This window comes from Daphnia carinata, chromosome 7, assembly GCF_022539665.2.
Source record: "Daphnia carinata strain CSIRO-1 chromosome 7, CSIRO_AGI_Dcar_HiC_V3, whole genome shotgun sequence".
Taxonomy (NCBI): Eukaryota; Metazoa; Arthropoda; class Branchiopoda; order Diplostraca; family Daphniidae; genus Daphnia; species Daphnia carinata.
In genome coordinates, this window is record NC_081337.1 from 6,042,012 (window position 1) to 6,066,100 (window position 24,089).

Sequence of the window (24,089 nt, forward strand, 5' to 3'; positions counted from 1 at the left end):
ATAATAAATAGAAAAAGTCAGGCTTATTTTGTCGCTCGGCCGACAAAAAATAAGACAGACTTTTTTGTTTTTTATCTTTAATTCAAAAACTACAAGGCCAATTTGAAAAATAAACTAGATTTTCGTAATTGGCATTCAATTCTGCATCGGATTCATGTGTTTTAAGCCAAATTTGAAATTTGGCCAAAAATGAAAAAGTGGGAAGGCTATAGCCTTCTCACTTTTGTCAAAATCGGCCAAAATGGACATTTCTTGGAATTCGATAAAAACCACACAGTATAGTCAAAATTGAACGCTGAGTTCGATTATGTTAGTGGTTTTCTCGCTAAAACAGCCATTTCAAAATAAACTAAAAAAATTCGATAAGTCGGGCTTATTTTTGCCGCTCGGCAGCCACAAATTTGTTTGTTTTTTATGTTTAATTCAAAAACTACAATGCCAATTAAAAAATAAACTAGATATTTGTGATTGGCATTCAATTCTGCATCGGATTCATGTGTTTTAAGCCAAATTTGAAATTTGGCCAAAAATGAAAAAGTGGGAAGGCTATAGCCTTCTCACTTTTGTCAAAATCGGCCAAAATGGACACCTCTTGGAATTCGATAAAAACCACATAGAATAGTCAAAACTGAACGCTGAGTTCAATTATGTTGGTGGTTTTCTCGCTAAATCAGCCATTTAAAAAAAAAACTAAAAATTATTGCAATGTCGGGCTTATTTTTGCCACTCGGCCGACACAATTTTCCTTGTTTTTTATGTTTATTTCAAAAACTACAATGCCAATGTCAAAATAAACGAGATATTCGTGATTGGCATTCAATTCTGCATCGAATTCATGTGTTTTTAGGCACATCTGAAATTTGGCCAAAAATGAAAAAGTGAGAAGGCCTTCTCACTTTTGTCAAAATCGGCCAAAATGGACACCTCTTGGAATTCGATAAAAACCACATAGAATAGTCAAAACTGAACGCTGAGTTCAATTATGTTGGTGGTTTTCTCGCTAAATCAGCCATTTAAAAAAAAAACTAAAAATTATTGCAATGTCGGGCTTATTTTTGCCACTCGGCCGACACAATTTTCCTTGTTTTTTATGTTTATTTCAAAAACTACAATGCCAATGTCAAAATAAACGAGATATTCGTGATTGGCATTCAATTCTGCATCGAATTCATGTGTTTTTAGGCACATCTGAAATTTGGCCAAAAATGAAAAAGTGAGAAGGCCTTCTCACTTTTGTCAAAATCGGCCAAAATGGACATCTCTTGGAATTAGATAAAAACCACAGAGCTTAGTCAAAATTGAACGCTGAGTTCGATTATGCTAGTGGTTTTCTCGCTAAAACAGCCATTTTAAAATTAACCTAAAAAAACTCGTTAAGTCGGGCTTATTTTTGTCGCTCGGCCGACACAAATTTGTTTGTTTTTTATCTTTAATTTAAAAACTACAATGCCAATTAAAAAATAAACTAGATGTTTGTGATTGGCATTCAATTCTGCATCGAATTCATATGTTTTTAGGCAAATCTGAATTTTGGCCAAAAATGAAAAAGTGGGAAGGCTATAGCCTTCTCACTTTTGTCAAAATCGGCCAAAATGGACATCTCTTGGAATTCGATAAAAACCACAGAGCATAGTCAAAATTGAACGCCGAGTTCGATTATGTTAGTGGTTTTCTTGCTAGACCAGAAGTTTTTGAAATAAACTGAAAAAATGGGAAAAGCCGGGCTCATTTTTTCGCTCGGCCGACAAAAAATAAGCCCGACTTTTTTGTTTTTTATTTTTAATTCAAAAACTACAATGCCAATTGAAAAATAAACTAGATAATCGTGGTTGGCATTCAATTCTGCATTGAATTCGTGTGTTTTAATCCAAATTTAAAATTTGGCCAAAAATGAAAAACTGAGAAGGCTATAGCCTTCTCACTTTTGTCAAAATCGGCCAAAAACGAATCCTCTTGAAATTGAACAAAAATCACGTGGTATAACCAAAATGGAGCGCTGATTCTGACTAAGTGATTGGTTTTCTCGTTAGACCAACCGTTTTCAAAATAATTAAAGAAAAGTGTTTAAGAGCCCCAATTTTATTTTTGTTTTTTACGTTTATTATAATAACTATCGGCAGAATTATTTCAAACTATGGAAGAAAACAAAGTTATCTGAAAGCAATACAATTTGCGAGTTTAAGTGGTGACAATGATGGTAAGATGATATTTTAGTTTACTTAAACGTAACGTAAAGTGACAAATTGTAGGGACAATTGACGGGGTATACCTTGTAACCCCAAGTCCTTTTTTTTTTAAGTCGACTTATTCATTTAACAAGGAGGGAAACACAGTGCGAAGAATTTAAACAATCATTTTATAATAACCGTTGCTCACAGATTTAACTTAACATTTTAAAATTTCGTCACCCACTGGACTCGACAAGTCGGTGCCGTTGTAGCATATCCCCGCTTTGTTTCCTTTGCAAGCTATGGCTTTTGCCTTTCATTGGCAGACGAAGTTAAATTAACCGTTGGTCTGAGTCCCTGCGAACAATTTTCTGAAAAGTGTTTGCGTTTTTACGGCTTTTATCTCAAAACTTTTTAACCACCTGTTTTCTACATTATAAAACGTATGAAATGAGCGGAAAATATTTAGGCTCGTATGTGTCTGTTGACTGTGGGGAATTGTTTGGTTGTTACCAAGGCCAAGTAAGCAATGTGGATACCTTTAATCAAACAATAAGTCTGAAAGATGTTTGGAAAAATGGATTGAAATCGTCGACTGACGATGTAACATTGCTGGCTAAAGATATACTTAACCTTTCCATCATTCCGTCACCTAAGGAAGACAAAATAGAAAACAAAGCAGATATTGAGCATTTGGAATCTCAGCGGATTAAAAAGAACAGTGCCAGGGACTCTCCAAGAAAATTTGATCCTTATACAAGTTTTTCTTCTCAAATAGCCCTGCCAGACACACCAAGTAAACTAAATAAAGTAAAAGGAAAAGCTGGGAAAGATGATGTTTGCTTTGGAACTGATGTCAATATGGAAAAGGATTTTGATTTTGAAACCAATCTAGCACTCTTTGATAAGAAAGCTGTAATGGGTGAGATAACATCAGGTAGACAACAAGGCCCACCGCCAGGTCCTGGAACCAGAACAGTGTCAAACTTTCGGCATGATGAAAATGTTCTTGAAACATTACCACCTACTTATCGTCAAATTCACCTTCCATCACCATCTGCAAAGGAGTTTCTCACTGGTATTTACCTTTGTATATAAATTTGTTTGAATTTTTTATACATACATGAGTTTCACAGATGCAGGTCTAGTTGTACCCAGTGCAACTGCTGAACTGCGCAAAGCTATGCAAGATTCTATGGAGAAGCTAGGCATAAGTCTTGAACGGAGATCAGAATCCATAGCCAGGGCTGTTGCAGAGGTTGCACTACATTTTGTTGGTGGCCCTCACCGTTTGACACCTAAAAACTCTCATCAGAAGCCAGTTGTTGTAGTTTTGTGTGGTAACCATCCAGAAGCTGCTGGTGCTGTCTGTGCTGCTCGTCATTTGGCCACATTAGGAGTTCAAACTGTTGTCTACTTACAAACATTGACTGTGTCACATTATTTGAAGAAAGAAATTGAATTGTACAAACTCACAGGGCAATCGGTCATCAACAACGAAAAACGTAAAACAATTTTTAAGTGTTTGATTTCCTGTCCCATTTTAATTCTGTAAAATTTTTTACTTTACAGACTTGCCCTCAGCTTCTGTTGATTTGATCATCGCATCATTGCTTCCTCCAACTTGGGTAGGTGGTGACGAAATCCCCAAAATGAAAGGGATCATCGAATGGGCAAACAAACAGCGTGCCCCAACTATGGCAATCGATCAACCTCCATATGCAGTCATTAACACAATCTCCTGGTTGGATGTTAAATGCACTTTGTCAGCTGACTTGCCATTGGCATACGGTGATCGCGATGGAAAACTGTACCTGTATTCACTCTCTACCCCACGCAAGATTTTCCAGTCTTTAGGTATTGAGTATGATTCACCGTTTGGCTCAAAGTTTGTTATTACTTTACACGAAGCTTGCTGAAAACCACCACCTAAAAGACAATAAAATCATTTTGTGTATACCAAGTATTCGAAAGCGTCTGTATTTACATTTCGGTAATAAAGACAACAACATTTCTATAAAACATTTCATAATTTACGATGACTTTTTCCAAGATTTACCCTTACTCTTATTCTTGGCACTTCCCTTCATACCGGTCCGCTTACCTGATTTTGCTTCATTTTCTTTGGATTGCGTTGTAGCTTCCCTCAAATGGACGTGCTCAAATTCATCGCCACTATTAATTTGATCCATGTTCACATCTTCAAAGTCCCCTGCATCACTGCAGAATAACGGAAAACAGGACAGTTAACTCTGCTTACCTTATAAAGAGAGAATATGTCTACCTTGGGAGGGGCACGTCATCAAGAAAAAGCTGAAGAAAAGCTTGCGTCAAATGAGCATTTCCTTTAAGCAAAGGAAGAAGAGCGTTTTTAATATCACTGACATTCGCTGAAGGACTACTCTCAATTTGCTGAAGTGTTTTTAGAGTTCGCTTGAGCTGTAAAGGACTATCTTTGAAATGAATCTGTACATTTGGAAGGAAAAATATGGAGTATTAAAAATTAACTTCCACAAACGGATAAAAAACACTAAGTAGTTTACCTTTAGTTTTGAGAAGAATTCACGCATTCGGACGTACAAAAAATGTTGAAATTGCACGCCACATTGGGCGGCTGCTTCAGGAGTTAAAAAAAGGACAAACTCTTCCATTAAATCCGGGTGGTCCTTTAATATTGACTCCATTTTTCTATACAGTTCCAAAGTCGAGCACGAGCTGGATTGGAAGTGTCCCAAAGTAGTTACGAATTCCTTAAAAGCCAAGGGATTTTGTTGTTCTAGTCGATTTCGAACTTTCATGAAGTATATTTGGGCGTATGCTAACAAAAACCAAGCAGTCGTTATCAGTAAATATAAAGATATTTTATAAATAGAAAAAAAGAAAATCAAAGGAATACCATCGCTGCGAGGCTGACTAGGGTCATCATCAGCCATCCAAGAGTCGAGTATCCGCTTGGCGTTGCGCTGATGACGAATGTGTCGATGAGCAGGACTTCTCCCTTTTGACGGGACAGAATTGGTAAGCAATGGAACAGATGCCAAGAAATCAAAGGAAATTGAGTCTTCCTCATCGTCATCGTCTTCCATGACTACATTTTCATCCACATGCCGGATGTTCAGCGGACTAGATGGTGGCCTCTCCCCGTCATCTCCCCCGCTATTGCCGGAACCTGTTCCCGAGGCATTTTGTCCAGAGGAAGAGAAATTGCCGGTTCCACTATTACAGGACGATGTAGATTTTTTGTTTCCCTGTACAAAAGCGGGCAACACTCAAAACACACACACACACACACAAAACGCGTTACTTTGCTCTTACTTGTGACGATGTATTTGGCCCTCCGACAGTATTACTGGCTTCACGATCTGCAGCCGCACGAAGTGGAACGGTAGTTTCTGTGCGAATTTTCGGAGGACCCCAAACATGCATAACGTGGGTCGTGTTTGAGTCAGGACGATGGATTATGAAGTAACGTTTTGCCCCTTGGTTAGTTGTTGGACTAGTTCTTCTTTTCTCGTCATGAGGACTTGAAGCGTCAAGAGGCTGTTGAGGTTCAGGCTCGGGATCGGTTTCAATGGAATCTAGGTGATAAGTTGAAATGCTTGACATAACAGTTGGTTCAGGCGATACGGCTGAGGTTCCATTACACCGGCTTTTTTTTATGTGCTCTTCTCGTAAAGAGCTATCACATATGCTGAGGTTAAGCTGAAATTGAACGATATAGAGAACAACAAAGGAATAAGATTAAAACATAATTTAAGGGTTCGTGGCAGTGTCGGAGACATTGTTGACGTTGTATACTGTACCTGTTCTGAAATTGGGTAAATTTTTGGAGAGGTTTTGCAGGCGATTGGGTGAATATTATTCCGTTCTTGGATTGTGTTCTCCGTTACTTTCGGCGTAACCAGGACCTTAAAACATATGCTACAGAATACAGGGATTTATGAGTACTTTGGCATATCATTACCGGTTCAGAAAGAACATTATTCGTGGCAGAGTTTGCAGTTGTATGGTCAACATTTTTATCCCGTTTGCGATTTTCCCGAAATGCGCCCTTTTTTCGGCATTGGAAAGCCTATTGTTATTAAGAAGTTATAGGCGTTTCACGCGCAAAACACATATCATTAGCAGCAGTTCGAAAAGGGAAAATTTTAAATTGAACTAAAATACCTCAGGCGATTGATCGTCACCCTCTTCACCTAGGTAAGATGAAGAGCTATTTCCAGATTCAGCGAGGTTACAATGAATAGGAGAATGAATGGATTTTACAGGCCCTTGGCTGGTCTGTCTTTCATTATTTGCCTGTGGAATTTCACAATCCGCTTTCTTTTTATTCATCCTCGTCCGGGAGTATCTCCTTGGCTTCGGTTTCTTGGTCATAGGTGTGAGCTTTGCCCCAGCGAACTCAGGCGTGGGCGTATTCTCGCAGAGGAGATAATACGACGGTTGACACTTCGGAACTAAAGGTCGTAGCGCGAAAGGATCTTTTCTAGATCGAAGACGAATGCCTTTGTGAATTAACATCAGTTCTCGCCAACGTACTGGTAACATCGATGACGGAACATCACATAGCGTAATTGATGAATGGCGGTTGAACGGTTGGATGACATGGTGTACAGGTGGGGCTACTTTATTTTTAAGGTAGTACTGAATGGGAAAAGGAAAAATCAAACGATTTGTAATTTATTTCCTTCTAAAAATGCCAATGTAAGATCTTACTTTAATTGGATTAGAGTCATTCATGGTTCTTTTACAGTTGAAAGACTTATTTTTGATCCGAATTCCAATTTGTTTGGCTGTCCAGTGAGGTAGCATGTAGTGCGAAATCATGGAGTTAACTAGATTATCCACTGAGCTTTTCGAACCCTTCAAAAGTTCAGCACAAAACGGAGTAAACTGTTCCATGCCCATAGCTATCAGCTGCTCTTCGTACGATGACATCTTGCATGGACCTGTTCCATTTGAAATTATAACACCGTTAGCGAAAAAAAAAATAACACTGATAGGGCCCTACGATATTAAACAAACCTGGTACGGACTGAAATATTGCGATTTTCGGAAGTAATTCAGGGTAGATAAAAATACGACTTTCTGCCATCAATTGGACCATTTTGGGGTTGAAAGGATAGCGATCAGGATGTTTGTTTGTACGCTTAATGAATTTTTTCCTATTCCTGGAAAAATCTGTGAATGAAAATTTGGGTTGAAATACTACGTAATTCACAGCATACCCACAAGTGATGACAGTTCTCTGGAACTTGGTGAGTTCCTCAGGCGGTGCCTTCGTCACAACAGTTTCCCAATAGTTAACTAAATCAAGAGCTTCATCTAAGTTAGCAATATCCACTCGTTGCTTTAGAGAAACAAGGTCTTGTAACATGAAACGACACTCTTCTGTTATGCTCTCCAAACCCGATTGCTGAGCAGTTATTAAATGCATTTGTGTGAGTAACTGTACATGTTTCCGCATTTGTTCGTTCAAAAGTAGCGTGGCCTCAGGTGAAAGGGTCACTGTTGACGATGCCTCGGTAGGTCCATTTACAGGATCTGTCTGAGGAAACATTTCAATTGGTGCGCAGTCCAATGTTGGAAAGCTTACAGTGAATGGGAGGTCCTGAACTGGCTCACGGATCGGGATAAGCGGTTGTACAATTCCCGTGGGCTTAACAGGAGTTTTGCTTATTGAAGGCGAATTCGTTTCTATTTCTACCATAATGTCAGACATAGCTGTTTGGAGAATGTCATCAGCGGGTTCACGAACCCGGACAGGCTCGGTGATTGTTTTCGTGTTTTCTTCGTCGGATGAAGAAAAATCGGCGTCAAAAAGCTCCGACAATAGTTCACTTACTTCTTTTTTAGTGATTTGTACAGTGCGGTCTGCGCGCAATTCTTCAGCATCCACTTCTTCTTCTTCTTCTAATACATTATATTCTGGGTCCGCATCTTCATCGTCAACGTTCTCACAGAAGTGATTCGAAGGAGGGCAAACAAATTCCTATAACGGAAGTGTTCAGGTACGTTTAAAAAAAACACAAAACACTTACGTACCTTTAAAAACTTTCGCCACTCTTCATTATCACAATCAGAATCATACATATCAGTTGATATGTCAGGAGGAATAAAAGCCAATTCTAAATGCTCTAATGGAGTGTCATTCAGTGGTAATTTGGACCTAGTTCGAGACCCAATTAGATCATCATGCATGGGTGGTTGTTCTATGGGAAAGGGTCTCTTAAATGGATCAGTACTCTCTGGCACATTCTTTGGACAAGGAGCCAATGAAGATGAAGGAGATCCAATATCACTGGTATGAGAAGACAAAAAGCTTCCTTCATCGCTGTGATTATCTATGTCATCTTCATTTGGCCTGAAAAAATTTCACATTTACCAATTGGAGTGTTTTAATATTCCAGTATTATATGTTTTATTATTTTTCACCTATACTCATCATCTTCGTCTGATGAATCTTCAGGAAAATCCTCTTCCATTAAAATTCGTGTTTCACTAACTTTTTTAGCTGAAGTTGGCCAAGCTCTATTTTGAGTTTCGAGCCATTCTTTTGTTTTCGAACGAGTAAGTTTTGGCTGAAAATCCATCTTTAAGCTAGGGTCTAATGAACACTTAAGCATTTTTTGAACACTTTCATTTGCAATTATGTTTCGCAGCAGGTGTTTCACATTGTATGTAGTAAGATTTTTTCGCTGGGCAATTTCTTCTAAAATTTCATCTATCGGATTATCTGGATCGATGACATAATCTTCTGGGATACGATTACTGCTTTTTTTAGATTTTTTGGGCGTCTGGGTTTGTACGTCGGCTTGGTTAACTCGTTTCCTTTTGCTGGTCTTTTGGTTCTCGAAGCTATTGTTTTGAAAAATAACTTCTGAATTCACCGAATTCAGCTGCTCAATCGAATGATGTAAAGCCTGAAGCTCATCTTCCAGCACTTGTTCGGTTTCTTTCGAAGCCATCCCTTTAGCTTCGTGTTATTTAACATTTACAAAAACAATCACAACTTTAGCTTATTGTTCCGCGCCATATTCGTCGGAACTTCGAAGTTGTTGTAATATTTGCATTATTCGCTAGATGGCGGTTAATGTCCGCTTGACGGGACTCCAAATATCCAGTTGCGGTAGTCAGGAAAAAGGAGGCCGATCACCTGCAAAATAGCTTTGACTGCGTACCACAAGCTCCAGATTTGATAGTAAAACAAAATAAAATAGAACAAGATTTAGAGTCGTACAAGGCATGGTATTATATAATTCAAATGAAAAATAAGCGATGATTATTTATTATTTATGTTGACGATGCTATTAGACTAGACTTGGCAATATCGTATGCGCTAAATAGTAAATCCGTCCCTTCATCGATCAGTCTTTATAGCGAGCGATAGACGATAAATAACAATAGAGAATTACGGTCCTTGTTTGGTCCGTGTGACATGGATTATATGTGAATTTTGAGTTCAAATTTAGGGAGTGATGGACAACGTAGTTGACATTAAAAATAATTTGAACACCCATCAAAGTTTACAAGCTGCAGCCCAAGCTGCTGCTCAGATTAACGCCCAATTAGCGGCTGAAGGTAAAATTCAACCATGTCAACAAAACGTTCAAGCTAATAATGGCTACCAGAAGAAGGATAAGAAGCTTAAAACAGGGAGAAAAGATCTTTTCAATGCCGAAGTTGAAATCAATGGTCTTCCTCCCAGAGTACGAAACCTACTCACCAAAGGATACATCCAAGAACAAATCCAGTGGAAATCAAGTAATTTGTGCCACACAGTTTTGGATATAATTTTGGTAACATTTTTACATGATTTATTTTTTTTAATTGTAGGGGCTGCATTGTGTACCAAAGGGCGCTATGTTTCTCCACATGAAAAACTTGAATTAAATGATGAAAGACCACTGTATATATGTATTCAGGCTGTAGACAAACGTGCTGTTGATGAAGCTATTCATCACATTCAAGATTTCATTGCTGAGCACACAGGATCTAGTCCACCACCTCCCATCATATCCCCACCCCTTGTTCCAAATCACCCCCCTCCTCAAATGTCTCTTATAAGAGATAAAGTTTATATTAACCTTGACCATGCACCTGAAGCCTTCAAGATTGTTGACAGAGTGCTTGGTCCTTCTGGTGACAATTTTAATTACATTCAAGCAGAAACTGGAGTGACTGTGTCATTGCAAGGACAGGGAATGAGTTCGTCTAATTCCAGTGATGAACCCCATCATTTATTACTTGAGTAAATGTCTTTATTATTATTATTTTTTTTTTGTTGGTTTGTTACTTAGTTTGTTTGCATTTGCTGTTGATTTGTAACTAAAAGTGTATTTCATTTTACAGACATATCGATCCATCTGCAGTTCAAAATGCCCGGTCGTTGGCGCTAAGTTTGGTTGGAACCCTCCAACAGGATTTCATTCAATGGCAGAGAGAACAGCAAGCATTGCAGCAACAGCAACTAGTTTACACATTTTCCCAACCCTACTTCGGCGGGTAAATAACGTTTTGTTTGGCTTATGAAACTAAAGGGAAATTCTGAATTGCAGGTTTTGCAGCACTTGAATAATCAATGATTTTCCAGGGTCGTTTAATGGCTGTGCAGATTATGTGTTTTAATTGCCATTGGCTCTCGCGTAGGTCTTCAACCCCTAATGGGAATTTCCATTATCCAGCCGTTGCAATGGTATATGGTGTGGAAAATGGCATACCACAAACTACAACTGCCAGAGCGCCACAGTTGGTACAAACTCAGCGACATACCAGAGGCTTGGCGGGCAAAAGGCCCTCACGGTTCGATTACCAACAATCCACAGGTGTGTTGCCTGTCCAACAAACAACAACGGCTTCTCTTACTGATCCTCATAGGCTGGCGATGGATTATTTTAGACGTTCGAAGGATGTGACTTTGTCTGCCAACGCTTGCTAATGTATGAAACCTTTGACTTTACAGGGCTTGATTTAGCTGTTGCACACCAACCAGAGACTAAACGACCGAAAATCTCTCATATGGCCTACTCTTGATCGTTTTCGATTTATTATGCTACAGATTTCTTTTCATGTCGTCGACCGTGTTATGCATCGGGTTCTCGTCTTAAGTACGACCGCTGACATAACAAACTTGAAACAGTGAACTTGTGAGCCTAACAATATGTTTGTCTCGTTTCACTGGTTATTTTCCGAATACAGCCAATAATGTGGTCTGAAGATTTTGTTAAAAATTATTCATTTAGGTAGTTTATGGTTCAATAATAATTTAATGATCACCTAATTCGAAGATGTGCTATTGAAATCTACGATACCATCGTGAGGTTCCACGTCAAGACGAAGCTGATTAAGTACACCGTAATAAATGGCAGCCATTTTCTGTGTCAATGGTGAGGTTGTAGTTACTTTCATACGTCTCCTGTTTGGAGTATGCTGTGAACTATTTGTCTGCCCACGTTAGTTCAAGTATGGACGTATAACTTCGCTCTCTCGTTTTTCTTTACCGCGGTGGATCAGTCTCTCAATAATGAATGAAACGGCTGCCAAACCACAACCTATGCAATATGCAAATAGCCGTTCAGTATTTGTAATCATATTAAGATGATGATAGGCTTTGCTTTTCTTTATACCAAAAAAGAGGACGTAGAAGGATCCTTGCATATCTGCCACGCTAATAGCTTGAATAATTTCTCCGTCACTTCCACCAGTAGCTGTCTCGGAACAACGATCGGCTGATGGCCAAAACTCTTGACGCCAATGTTCAACGAGTCCTCCTCGTTGCATGTAGATGATTCTGCGGATAACGTTCATTATTAAATTCTTATACATTACAGGACAACCTTTTTTTCTTTCATCATCAGGAAGACGCGTGGACAAGCAAATATGCAGCTTCGGAAAGAACGTTGTAAAACAATGCTAAATAATGCTTACTCCAAATTGACTCGCTCTAAGATGGGAGAATCTCTGGGGAAAGCCAAAGCAACTTGTTGCAAGAAGAAATTTTCAGTTCCTAAGAATAAGTTCAGTAAATATTTCAATTTCATCACATCCTTGAGCATTATAATGACTAATCTAATTTATGCGCTCTATTGATTGCGGCTTCGCAAAAGCTAACCTAAGGAGAAATCACACGAATTGGTCTTCATAAAATCTTGTTTCATTAACCATTGGAGATTAGTTTTCCATTCGATATAAACGTGATTCTGGTTGCGTATCATTTCGAGTAGCTTGTCGTCCGCCTTATCGTGCAAGATTGCACCTTCGTATAGGTCCCTGTACTTTTTTTCCTCCGACGTCTGGTAAAACCAAATAACATTTGAATTTACTGTTCGGTAAATTAGTCCAAAGAACTCTAATTCTACCTTGAGAAAATCTTCGAGCGCCGTGCCACGAAGGATACCCCAGGTGAGAGAACCTTTATTATCGATCAGATCCTGCAGGGTGTTTATAGGATTGGTGTAGGTCGGGAATGTCAGAAAGGCGACAAGATTTCCCGAATAGGCAGTTAAAACGACAATTACGAAGAGCCAAAAGAAACCCACTACCATGCGACCGCTCAGTGCAACCGGCATTTCTCGTTGACCTAGCATTCAAAGAATTTAGTGTCAATATCTGTTGCTAGAGGAACCAATTTTCCAGTTTAAAAAAAATATATTTTTATACGTTTATGTATTATTTCAAGAATGGTCTTACCTTGAAACAATAAGGCGCCAATACAATACCAAATGTTGTACCAAATGCTAAATATAGGCGATCCAGGACGATCTGGATAGAAATCGTAGAAAGGTGTGATTTTATTGAAGGCCCAGATCAGAGGGCCAGCACCTAATGTCATGGCAAAAATGGTAATCCAAGCCTGTGCGAATTCGAATATTTAAATTATTATTGTTATTTTTTCCATATTTTTTTTTCTCACGTTCGGTGTATATGGTTGAATGAACAGGTAAGCGCGGCTCAACTGCTTAGGACGGGCAAACATGAAAGTAAAGGGCTGAGCGTCTAGCGACATACTGAAATTGACGGCACTCATTCGATCGGCTGTAACGGTAAATCCCGCACCAGCAAATGCGACCTGCAGTTATGGAACAAAAAGTCGAATAAACTATGGTCACACAGTCATATAGCACGTGAGTGTTTACGTACCGATCCTGTGCGAACTTGTTCTACCATGCCAGTCCAGCGGCTGAAACTTAGACGTGAGCCCCATTTACCGTCAGCAGGCTCCACGATATTGATACTGCAATAGTTAAAATTCATTCGCCATTTATACTTAAGTAACGAAGCTAAATATGGATGTGCAAGAAAACCTGAAGTTGAGACGAGTGCCCAATTCTTTTGTTAATTCCAAAACCAAGCCAGTGTGACGTATCACTTTGCCATTTCTATCCCGCTCAAAAATTTGCCAGGGAGGGAACTGTTAAATAAAAGTATTTAATTTCTTATTAATGCAGTCGGTTACGATTTGTGTTTTTATTAATGCGGACTAAACGGCATGCATGTTATACTTAAAAATAATAAAAAAAAGATCTACGATAGTCTACCTCCATAGTAGTAATATTGATGACTCGTTGGCGGAGTCCTCCAGTGAAATGCGGAAAGATATCGTCATAGACGACAAGACCATGTGCTGCGTCCCAACTGGCAACATTCAACAACGTTGGTTTTTTAGTCTCTTTGATTTCTACAGCCTTTATGTTCCACGTTAACCAATTCCCACAATTTTTTGTGTTTTTCCAAATGTTCTGTAAAACAAAATTGTTTGTTTTTTCAGTAACGATCAAGCTGTTAGAGTAATGTATGTAAAGAATTGAATGGATCTAACCTGCAGAGTTCGAAAGACATCATTTCGTCTGTCACCGGCCGAAGGTTTTGATCTACTCCAATCATCTTCAGTCGTCTGAAAGTAACGAGTCTCTTCTGAACGAATCACCTGATGAAGCGCATTCACGTAGGCCTCGAGCAAACGAGCACTGTAGCATGAGAGATCGTTTGGTTCATTTATCGATGGCGTAGAATCGCTTTCACCAGCTTCCGAGATGTTGTACAAAAACGATATGTTTTGACCGTCCTCAACAGTTGGCAGGAAAATAGATGGATCAATCGAATCAGTTATCAAGAATAGCCATTGGGAGTATGGATTCACCATTCCAATGTCAGTAGCCTGAAATTCAAACATGTGTCAATGGGAACCAACGAAAAGAAATTGTGTGTAAGCAGTAACAATAAAAGAAATGTTTCAGGAACAGCATACCGCATCAAATGCCCACAGAGCTGTGTCTTGTTTAGCCACCATGATGAAATTACGGCCCTTAGGTCTAACTTGTAATTGTAACAGCTGATTTTCGAAATTTTTTTTCCTGAAAATGATAAATAGGAGAATTCATCAAATGAATGGCGAGCCATCTACGGAATAGCTAAATTTTACCTTAGCGCAACCGGACCATGGAGTTTGACGACGGTTAAGGCAAGAGGATTTTTTTGCAGAACCGGACGACTCAAACTGTCGACCAGCGTATCGAATAATTCTTTATCTAAAAGGTTTTTGTTTTAAGTAACACATCATTAACCGGTGCATTTGCCTTTGACACTCTAATTTATAAGTTAAGCCTATTTATTTAAAATGAACACTCATTAGAGCAAAAATTTACTTGTGTGTTCTTCAGCAATAATGATGGCTTCTTTCCAGCCAAGTGTTTCACTTAGACGCAGATCAGTAAAAATCTGGGGCAGTTCTCCTCCAGCTTTCACTACAGGCACCATTAAAACTGCCCAACGAGTGATTCTGGGACAATTATCACCTGTCATTACAAAACCATACATCATCAGGTAATTCTCATTTCACTGATTTGATTCTTGTCCTGACTTGTGATGGCAATGTGAACAACAGGCAAGCTGACGAGACTTTTGTCAAAACGATTGAGAATTTCACAAGGTAAAATAGACAGGACAGTATTGATGTCTAAAAGGAAAAAAAATTTGATTTAAGTTTTTCCCACCTTACATGATCCATAACAAAGAATTTTACTTGGGGTCAGTTTATCAGTCGGGTTAAAATAGGTAATACTGAAATTCTGTTGACGGAGATATTCCAGTTCAGTGCTAACTGGCAGGTTGGTTATATCAAAAATTTTCGTGAACATCTGCAGGTCTCCAATGAAGTTCTTATCCATCACCACACCTTGAAAGTAAATTAATTCTTTTTAGCAAACACGCCTTACTGTACAGCCATGCTTGACATTTTCCCCATATGTGTATTTGACACATCATTTTGTCAGACACTTGTGCAAGACTGGCCTATACAGCAAGTGACGAACATGTGCCCGCACTCTCGTTCAGCAGAAGTCAAACTGAAAAACAAACATGGACGCTACCCGCAGAGTGTGTTCGTAAAACAGTGAGGGTACACGTTCGTCACAGCTCAGTTCTCACTTCATCAGTTCCTCTATAGAGCTTAGAGCATTTGCGGTCAAGAAATTTAGGTTTTTCATCTCCTCCCGAAAATGCCCGAAAGGCTAGTCTGGCCAAAAATTCGGCCAATACTTACCAGTGAATAAACTACATTCCTATAAAACTGTAATCTTCTTTGCTTGGCATATTTTTTCTTACTTTAACAATTGCAAATTGTTTGAAAATCATTACCTAAGGTGATGTTGCTGGTTCGATATGGTCCAGTGTTTGTATCATCGTCCTTAGTTCTGTTACCCCGCAGCAAAAACTTTATGTAGTCTTTGATAGTTTCTACCTGAACGACGGAACGTTTTGCGATCTTGTGCTTGTTGTGCTTGTTGAAAAGAGTACTGCAGTCGCCATTGTCGCAGCTAATTGGGACCAATTTCGCATCGTCGAGAAACCAGCGTTCATCCGGTCGAATTTCAGAGTACAATTCGTAATAAGCCGATCGGACATGGATGCCGGTGCTTGCCAGCAGCAAAAGGACGCAAAACAACATAACGTCTTGATAGGACAGATCTTTCTATCCGAATGGGATTGAAACGGATGTGTCCTGGTCATATAGTAGCTTCAAACCCACATTTAGAAGCTGCGTTGCAATAGACGAACCTGTTTCATCATTGATGAATTGGATACGGGGAAGCATCACAAACCGTTGCCACAACATAAGCTTTATTACTACTATGGACTGTTTTAAAAAGAGACAAAAAACAAACAAAAACAAACAAAAAGCAGGATGAAATCAAATTGTGAGCCGTCAGAAATCGGTATGTATTTGTTTATATTTACATCACGCCAAATATATATTGTTTCGTGGAACACAAATTGCCACGATTCCGGAGAGAGGAAAAGATAGCTAAGCAGTTTTCATTACAGAGTTTAATTTTTTCAAGAAAAACTGGTGGAAAGGGAAGCGAATTCATCAGCAATCAACGTGCGGGGGGAGAAGGTATATAGCAAATCGGGGAATTGTAAAATCAATCTTCAAAAGAAGCAAATTTCCAATATTAATGTTACTCGACGATGCATGTTGATAACGATGTCAACTACTTTGTAAGGGCTACACCGAGCTGGGTCGATCAACCGAATATAAAGAGCATAAGAGCCTTATTGCGTCTCATATAGACGTCTGGGAACGGAAAAAGGGGATCAATGCCAAAATTGATTTAGTTTTTTTTTTTATTCTTCCCCGGCCATTACCTTTTGTTCACCGTGGTAGTCGTTTCTTTTGAAATTCAAAAGGCACGTCTGGATGTCAGTGTCTTCTCAGACGTGCCAGTTGCCAACTGGCGGTTTCCCGTTACGACGTTTCTCCTGCTGATACGACATCGCAACCGATGTTCGTGTTGGGTCCAGCTCTCGACTCGGCTGGCTACTACAAAGGTCATTTTCTTCATCGTCGTCATGGTTACGTTGCAACCTATGTAAATGATGCAGTGAGCTGGAAGAAAGACTCCGCTCGAGAATCTCGCTCCAAATTCGCTCGTCGTGATCGACAGCTCCGAGAGATCGCCCCGGTGAGCAGCACGGGGACGCTACCAACTGGACAGAGGCCTTGACCGATGGAGGTGGTGGTAAAATGTGAGGCAGGTACTGGACGCCACGGATGGGCGTCGTGGGACCGGTAACGGGCGAATTTGGATGCGGTTTGGGTTGCTGCTGTTCTGGGCTCGGATGAATCTCGCAAGAAAGGCCTGCCAGGCCGTTAACGGTCGATATCTCCGTTGCCCACGTGGACGATCGCCCTGTTCGAAGCCAAGCAAATAGGAGATTAGGGACTATCACAATGCAAAGAAACAGGTTAGCATCCGAATTTTTGCGGTCTCTAACTAGTGACGCAAACGGTTTGCAAGAATTTAGGGTTTCAGGGGGCAAGCGCACAGGAGCCAATAGATGAGAAAAATAAAAAATTTGAAAAACAAGGATAACCCCACGTACTTGTGGGTTGTGAATAATTGTTGGTGTAGCAGCAGGAACAGGCCATTGAGAGTATATGTCGGACGCCATCTCTAATCGGCGGACAAAGCAGCCAACAGAGTATCGGGTTCCAAACGCCCAGACTCAGTGAGCTCCAAGTGATCACAAAGTCCAACCACGGCACGACCTTAGAAAATCGAAATCGGTAAGATTCGTGCAACAACATCTAAACCACGTTGCGTATCATCGATTGGATCATCATTCTTTGTTTTTATCGATTTCCCAACTTTGATTTTCTTCTACCTTTTTTCATAAAAAAAAAAAATGAAGAACGTGAAGAACCAATGAAAATTTACCTCGTTGCCAAGACATGCGACGATGATTTGCTTAATGATCCACGGTGTTGAATTGATAATGAAGGCCAAAGACATGGTCGCCACGGACCGAGTCACTGCTTCTTCCACCTTGACCTTTTTTTTTTTTCACGATGAAAAATGCTATTATGTCGCAACGATCGATAGCCAAAAATAGATGCGAAACCTTACGTTGCAATACCCTTCGGTACAATGATCGTTACATTCGTAACGAGTAGATTTGACGAAATGAGCGCCCTGCCCTGGTAACGCCACAGTCCTCGTCGGAACTAACCGTTGACTACTGTTGTGCGAATGGAAGACGGTACCATAGACGTAAAGTAAAATCATGGTCGTCGGGAAGTAGAGCAAGCAGGTGCTGACCAACATGAGAACGCCCGTTTGAGGTACCGGAGCACAGCCGGCAAGTCCGTCGTTGCTGTAAGAAAGGGACAATACGTAACTTTCCTTTTGCTATGTAAAGGTAAAAGAGGCTACCTATAGTCGAAGGCTCTGTAGGGCAATACAATTGAAGTATAGTAGGCGAAAGAGAGACCCCAAGTAGATCCTGCCACCCAAACGCAAAGCTACATCGTGGGTAACATTTCAATGTGGAAAAATTAGCATACAATTGAATGCAAATTTTTAAAAAAATCGTCAATCAATAAATAAGAAAGTGGCACAATAAGGGCAACAGCGATTTTTATAATATCATTAGCAGGTCGTGCAAGAATAGAATTTTTGACAACGAGTCGAAGTGCTTTAGGCGAATTTGAATGGAAACCAGATAACGAGCTGAATCTATTTGACTTATTTATTCGTGTGACGCAACTACATACAACGGCTTTTGTCTTTGAATTGTAACTTATTTGATATTTTGCCATCGATTATTCAGTAGCCGCTGGCAAATTCAGTCTTTTTAATAATTTATTGTTTAAAAGAAAACAAGAAAAATACGCTAGGTTTTTTTTTTTATTTTATATATTCGACGTGAATGATGACTGTTCCCCTGACGGCGCTAGATTGCTATACAGCTTTTACTTCTTGTACTACGTGTTAAATTCGTGTTGCTTTAAAAGAAAAAACAATAAATAAATGTTCCATACAAATTGTTTTTTCATTTATTCCGTCCTACAATTTCCATATCCTTTTCCTAGACTAGACATGTTGGACCTCTTCCAAGTATCACATAGCATAAATAAACTACGGCATCATCGCCTTTTCTTTATTCCATTTCCAGACATTTTCTCTCGGTTTCGTGAGCGCCCCGTTGCACCATATACTTGATGCGCTTCCTGTTCTATCGCCAACGACCGTCCCTCCCTAACGGGCGCACTATTTCGCAGTTATTGTCATCATTTTCTTGTCTCTCCCTTTCCCTTCTTATATTTGATTTATAATCTCTCGCGAATACGCGGTGCAGTTTAGATACATTGACTCTATATACAGTAGGCAAAGCTCTGCCTCATAATACTTGGCCCGAAACCTGCTGACTTGTTCGAACTGCGTTTTTTTTTTTCATTAGTGTTCGTTATTAGCGTTAGTAGGGCTTTACAGGGTGTCAATAGCCATTGAAATGAAAGTCGTAAGAAGAAAAGACAACAAAAAAAGGCGTATATGCGGTGTAGCTGTCACGGAATAAATCACATTTATCTTTGCGGACGGGAGCGTGCAATTATTATTAATAATTTTGTTGTTGCACGCTCGCACATTCACTGGCGGCTGTTCCTATCTCTAGGGCGAATTATGATTTGTTTTTCGTTCTCAAATAAAATAGCAATCGTGTAAATAGCGCAAGTGTTCTTTCTGATCATGTTTTATAGCTTCTCCTATCTATGCTCTTTCTTTTAATATAATATTGATATTTTGTGAAATGCTTACCTTGGACGAGGCGAGCTGCAAGTATCGATGCCGACGAGTAGCAAAAATGTAACGATCCAAAGCCACCAATATCCATAAGATAGAACCGTGTTGATTCAGCGAGCCCAGCAGTACTGCCTATTGAAGCATTTAATTTATACAACTAAGTTATTCCTTTTTCCTGTACAAAGTTTGCTTTTCATTGCAACATTTATGGAAAAAGAAATGACTATAAAAGTAGCTCATCAACAGCGAGCGTTGTTCCAGTTATTGTCACTAATTTTTGTAAAAATTCTCATTGATTATGGAATGCAAAGAAGGCCATCACTACTGAAACATACTTGTATTTGGCAGAGAAGGACTCCGTAGGGCCAGCAGCCTATTAAGCTCGGGTAGATATTCCATATGGTGACTAATAACCCGGTAGCAACGTGATTGGTAGCGATCGATGTCAGTAAACAGCGTGTCTGTGTCGGAAGGTGAACGAGAAACAACGGTAACGACGATAACATCAGCCGGAACGTAGAACCACATCGAAATTCCCATCGATCAAGACAGGAGCACATAGAGGGCAACAAACAAAACAAACCAAATGCATTCAACGTTGATGATATAGCTGCTACTGACAATCTATGATGTGAGTACGCAAACAAGCCGGTACTGACGAGACTAATGCCATTGAGATGGTCTTAATTGATGATGAAGCGGGAGTCGATGAATCAATCGATAAAGAAAAGGCTAGCCTCTATACTGATGGCTACCATCGTTTAAGGATCGTTTTTATATCCAAACGAGTGAATACATGTGCTACCATTCAGAATGGCCTCCTTCCTTACAAAAAATCGATAGGCAAAAATTATGAAGAAAAAAAAATTACGACTTTTGATTTCATCTTCAAATGCTATTTGGAAGTAGTGGGCAAGAAATTCAAACGAGCTCGACAAGCCACAAGATTTTTGACGAGTAGTCATTTTCATAAACGTCCACTGAATCAAGTTAAAAGTATGGGCTAGTTTTTTACTGTGCTAGAGGCTGCGATTTTCTCTCTCTTCCTCCAACCCATGAAGGTAAGGTCACTACAAAGTTTGGCAATTGGAATGCAAACGATTTGCCGCATCAAACATCCCATCATTTTCGAAAAGCAATTTCTTCCTTCCTTCCCTTTTTTTGTTTCCCTTCCTTGATCCGTTCCCCGAAATCGAAGGGAGATAGAGAGAAAAAAAAAGACTAACTCAATCTGAACATTATGCAGATTGCCCTGTTCGGCCGATTTAACGTTAGCTATCGTCAGAGGCTGCCGAAAGGGGCGTATTTACGTCTAGTAAGCTACAGCCTGAGGATTTAGTCTGGAACTTGTATGCGTCTGGGCAATGCCCGCCATGATAAATGGCTGTCTGAGAAAGCAATGATGGGTCTTTTTATATAACTTTCCAACTGAGAAAGGCCACGGACGAGGATATAGACATGCTATAAAAACAGTGCGTCTAGAATAGGATGGAGGACGAACTTGGAATTGAAGGATTCCGGCCGAGTATTTACAGTTGACGGCCAGGGCCAGGATCAAGTTGCCCGAAATTAATCCACACGTGACGGCCAAGACGACGGCGCAGCGAAATAGGTCGTAGCCGGAGAGCGATGACCCAGTGGCCAGCATCAACCCCCAATCACGAGACTGTGCCGTGTTGGATGATGGCGACAACAAAGAAGACGCATTGCTGCTAATGGCCGTCTTGCTCACGTCATGGATATTGGACCATTGGCAACTCTGATTGTACACGGTCGGCGAGTACATCAACGGCACCATTGCAAACGAAATAGCGGTACTATCTTATTGTTGTTGCGTCACAACACCGCACCACAAGCACCATTGTAGGAAGGCAAACGACAAGAGTGTCGCAAAACATTTGAGGCCGGAGCCTCGTCAATGACTGAGGTCCTAGATATCTTGCAGGGCCTATAGCCATAGAGGGAGCCAACGGCGACGACGCCGACGCCGAGACGTCCCAACTTTTTCTTTACACACACAGTGCTGGGAACGAGTCGTCTTTTGAAGCGAGTTGCGCTGCACATGTTTGTATGTGACACAACTTTCGATATCTGCACTCAGCCGAAAGACAATGCCAGAATGATTGTATAAGAACTATAACATTATTCTTTAAAGCTTTAACTCAAAAGAATGGTGTGACGGACGATTTGATTGGCGAATACGTTGTTCAACGGCTTGAACATTTTGGCAGGGTAGATCTTAGGGAGTCATAAGTTTAGAGACTTATGATTACGTAAAGGTGATGTGGTAAAGCTCAGTTCAAGATCAAATGTTATTATTATACGAGATGGTTGTGCGGATGAAAAGAGACAGTTGGATAGTGCAGGCAAGAGGTTGGACGAGAGTGAGAGAGACAAGGGTTTTAGTTGCATCTAGACGGAATCAGATTTCCCACTGGCTCGTGGATACAGAGCCATGGAAGACTGTGGCAGTGAGAAGCGACAGCTCGGACGGCAGTGTAACAAAGGGTTTCAGTTTTATCTCTCTCTTTCTTGTCAGGAAAAAAATGGAAAAGGAAACGGGAAAGTGGAAGCTCTTTCTACCGTCGTTCGAAACAAAAAGCGATCGAAGATGTATACGGGGTCCACACGGAAGGAAGGGCATGAATGTATAGATTCTTCATTCTTGTAAGGCTAGGTCTATACTATTTTTTGCGGCAGACCGAGCAAGACTACTGCATCGCTATGTCGGACCAATCATGCACAACTGTAAAAAAAGGATGGTCTGCTATGGAAATGATGCACAAGGAATAATGATAAATTTAGGCCATGCTTAAGATGAAAGAAATCATTAGAAATCTCGTATAAAAGAACAGCAAATAGAAGTCAGTATGCTTAGGCCTTTAGGTTTAAAAATACAATAACATGAATCCACGTGCTATTGTCCTAGTTTAACTTTGCAATAAAGAAAATTTGAAATTAAAATGTAGCAGAGGTGTAGAAGAACAAAACTGAATTCTGCATCATTTTGTTGTAGACTACCTTTTACTTTGGAACAAAGGTGAGATAAAAGAAAGGTAAATAAATTCATGAGTTAGCAGTTGCTTACAGTAGAAAACGTGCCAAAAAAAAGGCAGTGTTCGCAAATTAGATAGAACGATAGGAAGCATTGGGGTTAAGACCTGTAGACGATGTAGCAATCGAATCTGTCAGCGGGCAGAAATCACGGCAGCAAAGTAACAAACTAATTGATGTGAACACGTCTACGTATCGGTATTGTTTATGTCTGCACTAGACACGCAACTCGATTTATCACAGCATAAAAAAAAAGCGAAAAAAAACGATCAATTTTAGCCCTTTTTTTTAAAAAAAGCGCCAATTTAGGCCTACACATGTGGACTTGCCAGCAGACATTGTCGATCCCAAACCGAAGGAAGGATATAAAAAAAAAAAGGAAGACGCGAGAGGCAAAAAGAAAAAGACATTTTCTGTCTCGGGAATTTATTGAGGAATAGGCTGTTTTTTTTTGTCTGGTGCTACTTGGTACTCTACAAGACGTCCCCTTTTTCTTTGGCTGTCTCTCATGTCAAGCGAATAGGCCCATCCAATTTACGAACGACAGAAAAAAGGCCGCTCGTAGCATCGAGGAGACACGCGCGCCCCCGCACCCAATCGATAAATGTGTAGAAACAGCGTGTGTGCGTCTGTGTTATGCGGATGAGAGAGAAAACCTTCCATCGTTCCGTTAGGTTTCTAAAAAGAAAAGAAATCTACTGTAAACGACATTCGCATCGTTTTCAGCTGCTCGTAAATGAGAGGGGAATGTTGACACGGATACGTTGGGAGAGCCAAATTTTACGTTATAGGGAAATGATGATCGTTGTCTTTCGTTTGCGAGTAATAGCAGTTCCTCTTGACTAATTCTCTGCTATTTTAAGCATTTCAATCTGTTATAGAAGGTATTTCTGTTTGATTAAACAACATGTCTTTTTGTGTGTGTGTGCGTTACAAAATTATCGTAAATTCTTTTTATTGTGCGAAGGTTGGAGAAAGAAGTTTAACCAAAAAAGACAAAGTTGTCGTTTCCATATCGATTCGATCGTCTGTGGCGAGTCAACATAACGGATGCGAATCAAGATACTACGGTTCCGCCTCATTTCCTTCGAATACAATTGAGCCTACCCACCCACAATGCCAAATCCACCTTTCACGCCAAATGGCTCCATCGTGGAATATCATCGGGTTTCAGCAACTGAATGAGGTGAAGTGGATTCGTCCCGATTGTTTCCTTTAAGTGTCCCATGGAGGCTAAAGGCTAACAATTTTTAATAAAAAAAAAGGTGAAATTAATTCCACTCGA

The 24,089-nt window shown here is 40.0% G+C and overlaps 5 protein-coding genes across 6 annotated transcripts; 2 read left to right on the forward strand and 3 right to left on the reverse strand.

The window, feature by feature from the left end:
* Window positions 1-2,447: 2,447 nt before the first annotated feature.
* LOC130699295 (enhancer of mRNA-decapping protein 3-like) lies at window positions 2,448-4,131 on the forward strand. The gene is made up of 3 exons (XM_057521629.2): window positions 2,448-3,246; window positions 3,305-3,673; window positions 3,741-4,131. Exons 1-3 carry the CDS (start codon window positions 2,619-2,621, stop codon window positions 4,085-4,087), a joined length of 1,344 nt encoding a protein of 447 aa, XP_057377612.1. The 5' UTR covers window positions 2,448-2,618; the 3' UTR covers window positions 4,088-4,131.
* Window positions 4,103-9,226, reverse strand: LOC130699423 (uncharacterized). The gene is made up of 13 exons (XM_057521767.2): window positions 8,604-9,226; window positions 8,214-8,532; window positions 7,397-8,160; window positions 7,194-7,339; window positions 6,885-7,117; window positions 6,336-6,812; window positions 6,133-6,240; window positions 5,972-6,076; window positions 5,484-5,870; window positions 5,065-5,416; window positions 4,712-4,986; window positions 4,453-4,634; window positions 4,103-4,388 (listed from the first exon to the last, which is right to left on the reverse strand). Exons 1-13 carry the CDS (start codon window positions 9,134-9,136, stop codon window positions 4,202-4,204), a joined length of 4,068 nt encoding a protein of 1,355 aa, XP_057377750.1. The 5' UTR covers window positions 9,137-9,226; the 3' UTR covers window positions 4,103-4,201.
* Window positions 9,227-9,547: 321 nt separating this feature from the next.
* On the forward strand, window positions 9,548-11,389 carry LOC130699296 (KH homology domain-containing protein 4-like). 2 transcript variants are annotated; one of them, XM_057521631.2, is made up of 5 exons: window positions 9,548-9,932; window positions 10,005-10,419; window positions 10,521-10,673; window positions 10,818-10,993; window positions 11,131-11,389. In XM_057521631.2, exons 1-5 carry the CDS (start codon window positions 9,647-9,649, stop codon window positions 11,199-11,201), a joined length of 1,101 nt encoding a protein of 366 aa, XP_057377614.1. In that variant the 5' UTR covers window positions 9,548-9,646; the 3' UTR covers window positions 11,202-11,389. The 2 variants fall into 2 exon arrangements, with proteins under 2 accessions (XP_057377614.1, XP_057377613.1); XM_057521630.2 differs by having other exon boundaries at window positions 10,818-11,389.
* Window positions 11,390-11,414: 25 nt separating this feature from the next.
* Window positions 11,415-16,140, reverse strand: LOC130699291 (ionotropic receptor 93a-like). Its single transcript, XM_057521625.2, has 17 exons — window positions 15,804-16,140; window positions 15,190-15,342; window positions 15,028-15,123; window positions 14,813-14,962; window positions 14,590-14,695; window positions 14,416-14,521; window positions 13,987-14,325; window positions 13,706-13,906; window positions 13,472-13,578; window positions 13,308-13,401; window positions 13,081-13,236; window positions 12,858-13,020; window positions 12,527-12,747; window positions 12,280-12,460; window positions 12,096-12,174; window positions 11,795-11,958; window positions 11,415-11,719 (listed from the first exon to the last, which is right to left on the reverse strand). Exons 1-17 carry the CDS (start codon window positions 16,111-16,113, stop codon window positions 11,622-11,624), a joined length of 2,724 nt encoding a protein of 907 aa, XP_057377608.1. The 5' UTR covers window positions 16,114-16,140; the 3' UTR covers window positions 11,415-11,621.
* Window positions 16,141-16,366: 226 nt separating this feature from the next.
* Window positions 16,367-21,658, reverse strand: LOC130699293 (trace amine-associated receptor 7c-like). The gene is made up of 9 exons (XM_057521627.2): window positions 21,252-21,658; window positions 20,086-20,211; window positions 19,766-19,882; window positions 18,383-18,471; window positions 18,077-18,323; window positions 17,888-18,001; window positions 17,553-17,718; window positions 16,815-17,359; window positions 16,367-16,743 (listed from the first exon to the last, which is right to left on the reverse strand). The coding sequence occupies exons 1-8, from the start codon at window positions 21,546-21,548 to the stop codon at window positions 16,881-16,883; spliced, it is 1,635 nt and encodes a 544-aa protein (XP_057377610.1). The 5' UTR covers window positions 21,549-21,658; the 3' UTR covers window positions 16,367-16,743; window positions 16,815-16,880.
* Window positions 21,659-24,089: the final 2,431 nt, after the last annotated feature.